The sequence below is a fragment of the Curcuma longa genome, unplaced genomic scaffold, assembly GCF_044706935.1.
Source record: "Curcuma longa cultivar G26 ecotype Majalengka, Jawa Barat unplaced genomic scaffold, ITB_CL_G26_1.1 contig_23575, whole genome shotgun sequence".
Lineage (NCBI taxonomy): Eukaryota > Viridiplantae > Streptophyta > Magnoliopsida > Zingiberales > Zingiberaceae > Curcuma > Curcuma longa.
In genome coordinates this window covers 1-9,450 of record NW_027432196.1, presented here as the reverse complement: position 1 = coordinate 9,450, position 9,450 = coordinate 1, and the positions used below count along the sequence as shown (strand labels likewise).

At 35.0% G+C, this 9,450-nt stretch overlaps 1 protein-coding gene across 1 annotated transcript; it reads left to right on the top strand.

Moving 5' to 3' along the window:
- Positions 1 to 1,250: 1,250 nt before the first annotated feature.
- On the top strand, positions 1,251 to 5,204 carry LOC141818166 (vacuolar protein sorting-associated protein 25-like; the record flags this gene model as incomplete). The annotated part of the gene is made up of 6 exons (XM_074705721.1): positions 1,251 to 1,347; positions 3,723 to 3,862; positions 4,200 to 4,253; positions 4,384 to 4,472; positions 4,555 to 4,630; positions 4,878 to 5,204. Coding segments are annotated over 6 exons (578 nt in total), but the record flags the coding sequence as incomplete, so codon positions are not given.
- Between the last annotated feature and the right edge of the window lie 4,246 nt (positions 5,205 to 9,450).

The following is a 9,450-nucleotide window of genomic DNA, read 5'->3' as shown; positions in this document are numbered from 1 at the left end:
ACTTGTTAGATAATCGTCTCTTAAAGTTTAGCAGGATATTTTTTTTTGTTAATTGTCTTTTCATTTCATGCCAATGTATGATGGGTTCGTGTTTGTCTTGCTCTCTATAATTTTCCTTTCTCTTTTTTTTCCACTTTTTTTTAGAACAATAATTTTTGTCCTTTATTCTCACTTTTCTCCCTCTTTTTTTATTCTCTATTTTCTTTTCTTTTTTTATGACAACTTGTTTTTCACTCTCTCATTCTCTTTCTTATTTTTTTTCCTTTTCTCTCCCCTTGTTGATTATTTTTGCTATTTTGTTACTACAATACAATAATTTGTTTTTTCATTTTTTGAAATGGTGAGGCTGATGATATCACGAGGGCGAGGTGTGAAAATCTGATTGGAACACTATTAATGGAGAACAAGGAAGGAGTCATGGACAAGAATGCTGTCGAAACTTGAGGATGATGGGGAATGAAAGGATAACTAGTACTGAAACTCAACCACCAGGCTTCGACTTTGATACCAATTGACATAACACCAACTTTGAACTGTCGACCAACCCAGGTGTTAGGAACGAAATTGTTAGAGCAAATAAGGAAATAACTTCACATAAAGAAAAAACTCTTCACATAGTGAAGTCAAATTGAAAATTATATTAATTCAAAGATAATTAAAATACATGACGCTCTTTTTATAGACTTCAACTCAACAGCAAGTAAATATGAAAATAAATCTTGTAAAATAAAAAAAAATAGACTAATCTAACAACATTATAATTATTCCCTATTATTACTCAAATAGAAAATATTAATTATCAAATAACAAAAATCAAATCTCTAATTTATTGTAGATGCAATAATTTTGAATATTTTCCAATTTAATTTCATTTATTGCAGATGCGTCAATTTTGAATATTTCCCAATTTAATTTCATTTATTGCAGATGCGTCAATTTTGAATATTTTATGTTCTTGAAAATTTTTTAATTTCTTTCTTTTTATTGCGGATGAACCGATTCGGAATTTATCTTCAATTTATTTTCAAAATTTTCTTGCAATATTTGTTTTCTTGTTTGCATTATAAATTTATGAAATGTGTTACTTAAATGTACCAAACTGAAAAGTTCAATTATATTTAGTTTCTTAATTGTTGGATCATAATTTGGTTTTGGTTTGAAACGTTATGTTAAACTTTTGATTTGGTGTCTGTTGATGACTAGACTGGATTCCTTTGTTGACTTGATGGAAAACCAAATATGATGAGGAGATTGTGAGCTGAATGTTGATCCCACAAATAAAAAAGAGAGGCATGACAAGAATGGGTTCAGTGGGTGTACAGTCCAAAGTCTCAAGAAAAGAGTAAGGTAAAGCATATTTACCCTGTACATGAGGGAATCCAATCTTATATAAGGCCATGAATTAGCACCTTCTTTTTGGGCTTAATTTAACACCTTTCGTGTTGTCGATCATACACACTAGTGTATTAGTTCTTTAACTATAGAGTCTGATAACTCTATAGAGTCTGATACTGTTTTCATTGAGCGGAGATAGCTTATCAAATGGCCCTTCATTTCTGAGTTAGCCATCATAGTGACTGAGTTGGGTAGCAGTCTTGAATATAATACTGGAGTGAGGTTTGAAAGAGTGACAGAGTATTTGTGAGGTTCCCATTTGGCGAGGAGGAATCAATCTGCTGTCCCTTCACCAGTACATATGTGTGGTGTCCCTCTAGTTGTGATTTAATCATTAATGATGTGTGCTGTTGTGGCATGGGTAGGGTCCTTGGATCTGATAGATTTTCTTGGTCAGTCATGAGGTTTTTTGGGAAGATGGCCCAGGCCAATCTGGTTCTCATTTTGTGGGCTTGCTCGAGATATTAACCCAATTGGCTAGGTTTCGGTGGGGGTTTAACCCTTAAAATAGTTTTAAAGTTGCCTTTGAACCAAGCATAAGAAAGCCACGTTTATATTAGCCAAACCAAGCATGTTGTAGTGTAATGACACCTTTCTAGGAACCAGCATTTCTAGGACCACACTTGCCATTGCTGAAGTTACCCTGAAAATCAAACTTTCGTAGTCCTTTTACTTGATTTATTGCACATGAGACAACTACTGAGATTGTAATTTCCTCTTAGCTGTTATAACCATGTAGTAAATAGTACATGACAATTATTTTTCCTAGTAACAATTTATATTTCTATTCTCCTCCATATGAATATTATTTGCTTGGTTAGGTGACTTGTATCTATAGTTTGATGCAAAATGGTGTGTTACCTCCTGATGTTTAATGTTTATGTGTCAAGCCTTGCTCTTGAATAACTACTGCCAAAAATTAGACAGACAAAACATTAGGTTATGATTTTTTCAAAAACTTTGTTTGGACCAATACCAATCCAATGGGTCTGATTGCATGATATTGACAAAAATATCATAATGACACTTGAGACAGGTCTGTATGTGTCCATGTTTATTAGTCTGGTTTAAAACTTTTGTAAATTTGTATTCATCTTGAAATGTCTGTTGTATGTGCAAAAACAGTGAAGTAAACTTTTATAACTTGATAAAGTAAATTGTCCATGAAATGTGGACTACTCATCTTGTTTTCTTGTTCAATTGGCTTGTATTGGCCATTCAATTCAGTCTTTTTATTCCTGGATTAGCCTCACACCCATGCCCATTTAATACTGGACCTGGCTGTTTGTGTATCGGTGCGATAATCAACAAGACCAGAGAGCTCCTACCATCCTACATAAGTTTTTCAAGTAACCTAGTTTTTTTTGGTCATATTCAGATTGATTGAGAAGCCTTTGTTTCACTCATGCACTGAATCAGCCTCCTTTTTACCTGAAACATATTGAATTAGTTCATTGTAGATGTAAATTGAGTGAGATGTGAATATGCTAAGGGAATATTGATTGTATTTCATTGATAGTTGTTTCACTGTCTTGATATGTCGGAAGCCGAGTATTTTATAGGAGAAAGGACAAAGATGTACTAGCCTTACTCGTGTTGTTCAGCTTCTCCTATCCAAACATTTGTTAGTCTTGCCATCCCTATTCTGCACAGAGTTTAAAGAGTACAAAGAAAATTTAAAGAGAATACAGTTTTTACATAGGTTTTGTTTGCTAGAGTTAGTGAATTGGTAAGAAAAAAAAAGGAATATATATTATGTAGCTGTGTGTGTTTTTGATGGTTTGGGACAAGGCAGAATAGCTAGGGAGTACTGCCATTGTAGATTATACAAAACAGTACATTGGTCTGCATTGCCTCGGACAAGTACTAGACCCAGTATCCAGTCAGCAGTCTTGGTACTTGGACCAACTGAATTGGGTATACTGGATATTGATCATAGGCCAGACCTGATACAAACCTATCAACTATTATTGTACATTCTTTTTTATTTAACTATTTAAGAAGAGTTGTTGAAGCTTGGTTATATATAAATTGAGCCTTTACATTGATTGAGTCACAATAGCAAGATTGTTTAATGATTCTTCATTCTATGACATGCATACTGTTGTGCTCTTTCCAAAATGCTCCAATGTTCAGTATGGTCCATTTTTGATAAATATATAGTATCACTAAATTTTTTTTTCTCATTGATTATATTGTTTCATTTGATAAGTATAAGTAGTTTCACACATATGCCTCATTGTGTCACATTTTAGTGAAATTTAATTGTTTGCATGATTGGAGATTTGAGAAAGTGAGTTAAATCATTATCTTCTTTCTTCCTTTAGTTTGCAGCCTGTGAAAGAAACACGTGATAATCAAGTGAAGCTATGGAAAGAGCTGATACTTGGCTACTGCAGAAGTCAAAGGATATTTGTGATAGGATTAGAAGAAGATTTCCCCCTTTTTTCTAATCCAGTAATTGAAAGTTAGTTGACATTATGCTGATTACATATTCTTTTTGTGTGCATGCTTAGCTAGACATCATGCTCTTTTTCCTTTTTTTGCTTTTAGTGCATAGGAATTTGAATGCAAAGCTCCAATTTGATATGTAATGCATCCAAATGATTTTTTTAACAGGATAATAACAAGAAGATATTCTACATAAAGTAAAACTTGAATACATTAGAAATTAACATGGCTGTTTGCAATCATTCAATGATATGGAAGCATAAAATATAAGTGATCACAGACTGGAGCTCTTTCAAACAAGTTTCCCTTGTTTCTGACAAAAACTAACTAAAAGTTTGACAATTGGAATGTAGGATCTCTAAGCCATGAGGCAAGGGAGGTATTTCTTTCTGCTCTGGTAAATGAAGGTTTGTTTTTAGTTATTGAAGTTATGACGCACTTCAAGTCCAATATAAAAACTGTGAATTAAATATAACAATTCATGTGCTAGATTTTAAGTGCAAGTATTATTCTCCGTGACTTGTTTTTTCCTTTCAGGTCGTGCAGAATGGATGGACAAAGGTCATAAGAAATGTCTTCTACTTTGGTTAAGAATCCAAGAGTGGGCTGATTATATTTTGAACTTTGTGAGTTAAGGATTTGGACCTACATTACGAAGTCCAAAGAATCCCAATGGTTGCTTACTGTTTTTAGCCCTGCAATTTTCAGGTTAAAGAAAATGGGTTTGAGGACAGTGTTATGACTATTGAAGAAATACGGTCGGGGATTGAAACTCGTGGCACTGGTAATGTCACACTAACTTAATGAATGCATTGAACTGTTTGTCCTAGAAATTTTCTGAACCTCCAGCATTTATACTTAGATGAGTTCTTTTGCCCCTGTTGGTTGGTATTAGAACCTGAAAAAAATTAGAAAGTGAATCCTATCAATAACAATTACTCAAACTATTGGTAGTTTTGCGGATCCTAGCTATACATTGCATCTTTTGCCGATAAGCTGAACTTGTGTTGGTTCTTTTGCAATCACTGAAGAGCTTGTGGGGATTGATCGTGGCTTGCTCGTGCGGGCTCTGAAACTACTTGAGCAGAAAGGTAAAGTTGCAATCTTCAAGGGGACATCAACAGATGACGATGGGGTGAAGTTCTCTGCTTAATCTTAATCTGTGTTTTACCAACCCATTACCAATTGGGGATCATTTCCATCCATTGTCTAGTGAATCCTGATGTAAACTAAAATTTCAGCATACTTTTGTTTTTTTTTCATGAGAGAATAATTTATACCTACATGCACAGACATGCATGGACCCTAAACAATAAATAAATATTAATAGATTTAATTCTAATGCTTTCCTTTAGAAAGCACTTTTTTTATTTTTATTTTAATCAAATGCAATAATTTAACTTTGTTTTTTTAGAATAGATTTGGCATTTTATGTTTAAGATGTCTTTTAATCAGACTATTGAATATTTAAGATATTAAAAATATAATATCATTGTTTATTTAAAATGGTTGTAAGTTTTTGGGAATTATTATAAGATTATTAGATGCAAGTATTTAAATATAAGTAAGAGCAGCTTAAGGGTAAATTGTAATTTGCATGCAACGAGCCATCTCCAGGTGCCACATGGCATCGCATTGGGCCGTGGCTTTTCCAATTCCGCCGATTAAATTTGCGTTGCCATTGTTACACGTTCGGTCATTGTACTTGCGTTTATATGATTTGATGTGATTAATTTTTTTATTTCGTTTGACGGATTAAGTTTTATTTTAGAGAACGCTTATTTATGTTGTGTGATTCTTGGAAAAATGTATCTGGTCAAATCTTTTTTTTTCTTCTCTTTTTATCGTTTTATTATTCAATGAGCAATATATTTGGTCAAAATACAAATTTAGTTAAAGTTGGTTAAGATTAAATTGGTAAAAATTAATTTAATTGACGTTGGTTAAGATTAAATTGATAAAAATTAATTTAGTTAAAGTTGATTAAGATTAAATTGGTAAAAATTATTTTAATTTAAGTTGGTTAAGATTAAATTGGTAAAAATTAATTTAGTTAAAGTTGGTTAAGATTAAATTGATAAAAATTAATTTAATTGAAGTTGGTTAAGTTTAAATTGCTAAAAATTAATTTAGTTAATTGAATTTAGTGTGTTAATTAATGTTAACCATTAGTTAATAATTAAATTTAATTATGTTTTAATTAATGTTAATTATTTACTTTACGTTAAGAATTAATTGAAATTATTTAACATCTTAATTAAAGTTAATTAAATTGATTTCAATCAGATTAATTCAAACTTTTTAATTAATAACTAATTCATCTCACCCATGTCTAGATTATTATACAGTTAATCCCATGAGTATTGTGAAATAATTTTTCAAATTTATCTTATCAATTAATTCTTATATATCTATTATTTGATTAACCTTGAGTTAGATTCAAGTTTAATCGTTTGACTCTCTAAACATACATTTTAAGGATCAGCTTCCAGGCCGTGACAAGGCACAGGGGTCTTCTTAGGTATCGGAACAACGACCACTTTATAAGATAAGGTTGATTCAGGAAATTATATGCTTAGCTAGTCTAGAGAAAAACTTTTGGTCTAACTAGTTTAGGATGTGGCGAGGTAGCTTCGACTAGTTTGACCTAGCTAAGCAGACCAAGTAAGGTACTCCTTACCCCACTTGACTACTTAAATTGGGTCTCTCTAACGTACTATCATCTCGCCCCATCCTGGTACTATGTTGGGCAAGAATTAATCAAATATTCATCCTTACCTAGCCTAGATTGATCTAATGCAGAAATAAATAAAAAATGCAGGCAATCATTTAGGTAAGGTTTTGGATCCCCTGAATCACAACCCTTGTTGGGTTTGATCATATAATGTATTTGATCCTTGAAGACCCAGAATTGGTTCAATCCAATTGGATTTGTCAGTTTGAATTTTGAAACCCATGCTTGGACTCTGGGTTTCTTAGGTCTGTGCAGTAATGTCATGAATGCTCTATTTTTCACTTTGTGTCCAATACCAGATCGATTGTATCCAACCCTTTGGTTTCCAAGTATCATGTCAAGATACTTAGATCCTGAGATAAATTTTTCAAGCGATCTTTTTAGATTGTCAACTTGAATCTTCAATTGAGAATTTTCTTTCTCAAGTTGAACTTGAGTTGAATCCTCAATTTGAGTGATTTCAGTTAATGATCCAGAGTTAACTTTCTCCTTGAGGAGAGCTACCTCCTCTTGGAGCGATTCAACTAAAGCATTGGACTTAGCCAATTTCTTTGTTAAGCTAACAATAATGGAATATAACTTTTCTGAACTTACAGCAGTGTTAGTAGCTTCGGAAACGGATGTGGATCAATGGCTTGAACTCGAGTCTGTGTCTGACTCACTATCAGTCTCTGTTGGTTCGTCCCTTGTCGAAAGTGCGAGGAAGCTTGTAGTAGGTTCTTTATCTGACTCCTCTGATGATGATTCATCCCATATAGCCTTCAACGCTTTCTTCTTGGATCTTTGTTCCTTTTTCTGATTCGGGCATTTAGCTTTGAAATGACTTTTCTTGTTGCACCCATAACACTTTAGATTCATTTTGTTAGTTGAAGATTGGTTGGAGTTTGATTTTTGTACCAATTTCTTCACCTCCGACTTCTTGATTCCGCGCTTCTTTCGTATCATATTGCGGACCAAGTTCACTAGCTCCGTTGTGACCTCGTTGTTGCTCTCGGAGTCTGATGAGTCAGTTTCTTTTGTCACCTTTTTTATTTTCTTTTCTTTGGATATACTTGCAAGAAGGGCTACACCTTTCTTTTCCACTTTGGTGTTAGTTTGTTCATGCAACTTGAACTCTGAAAACAATTCATCTAACTTAACTTTTGAAAGGTCCCTGGAGACCTTGTAAGCATCCACCATAGATGCCCACGAAGTGTTCCTCGGGAACGCTTTCAAAGTGTTCCTCGGGAACACTTTCAAAGTGTACCTTATTATGTCTCGGTTCTCCACTAGTTGCCCGATTACATGAAGGTTGTTCAGAATATCTTGGATTCTGGCGTGTAGAGCGCTTGCCGATTTTCCGTCCATCATACGGATGTTATAGAGCTTGTTTATCAGCAGATCCCTCTTGCTAGCCTTCGTGTTTGAGGTGCCTTCGTACAATTCTATTAACTTATTCCATAAGTCTTTTGCACTTATGAAGGGACCGACTCGGTTCAACTCCTCTTTGGTCAACCCGCATTGCAGAGTTTGGGTTGCCTTTGCGTCTGCTTCTATCTTCTTTCTCGTGGCCATATCCCATTTGTCGCAAGACTGTGATAGGCCGTCATTGTCAGTCGGGATTGTAAATCCTGTCTGGATGATTATCTACATCTCCACTTGTGTCTTCAGGTGGTACTCTATTCTACCTTTTCAGTAGATGAAGTCCTCCCCGAAGAACAGAGGTGGCCTTGCGGTACTAAATCCTTCCTGATGGGCCATTTATCTAGCACACAGAAAGAATAACAAATTCATTCCAAGACTTGGTCTTGGATTAGTAATTTAGGAGAAAAAATAAAATAAAATATTAAAAAAATCTGAAAATAATTTTGAAAAACCTGCTTGACCAGTGGTTGCACTAAGTTCGAGCACCTCGCTCTAATACCAATTGTAGGATCGAAGAGAGCACTCGAAGGGGGGGGGGGCGAATAACGCTATAGCATTTTCCCAATTTTTGAAAACTTATCGATTACGTTCGTAAATCAAAGATAACGTTGTAGCGGAAATAATAATTGCGAACACTAGAGGCACAATAGACACAGTTTCTTTTACTTGGTTCACAACCACTGGCTGCTACTCCAAGGCCCACGATCTTTGATTGTTTACGTATAGACAATCTATTAATTAACTCCTTCCTTACGGAGAGGAGTTGTAACAATTTACAAAATAGAAATATGATAACAACTCTATCGTACTTAAATAAAAGCATACAAGTAAATCATTACCAAATCACCAGAGGTTGAGAAGATGACTTGCGGTGTAGAACTCCAGCGTTATGACGGCTTCTAGGGTGATCGTTCACATGCAGACTGCCGTCGGCTTGCTATGGAATGACTTGAATTGCTATACTTGGGCTTTTTGTCAAAGGTCTTTTAGAAGGCTTTCTAGGCGCTTGGAATCCCTTTCCAGGCGCCACCACGACGTCCACCGATCGCCATCGACGCTGCTGACTCAACACTTTTAGTCGCCTGGATTCCCCTTCTAAGCGCCTTCGTGCTGATGTGGAGGTTCCGGATGAACTTTGACTATCGCTGTGTTTATTTGAACCCAGGAGCCTGAAACCAATCTAGTCGCTTGGAAGCTGAGGTGTCCCGACCATTAAGACAATGCCACCTCATCGCTTTGCTAGCCTGGTTCGTTGACGTGCAGTCGCTTGGATTCACAATCCGGGCGCTTGGATTCTGAATAGAGTCGCTCGAAATCAAAGTTCCCACCTCTCCAATCCTACATTACAAGTTAGTGCAAAAACCAAAGTTGTAGAAAAGGATTAACAATTTTTGAACTGTTAAGTGGTCTTAACTTCAGGTTTTCAGTGAAATCTGGATTAGATCGATGCCTACTGTTCCACTCCG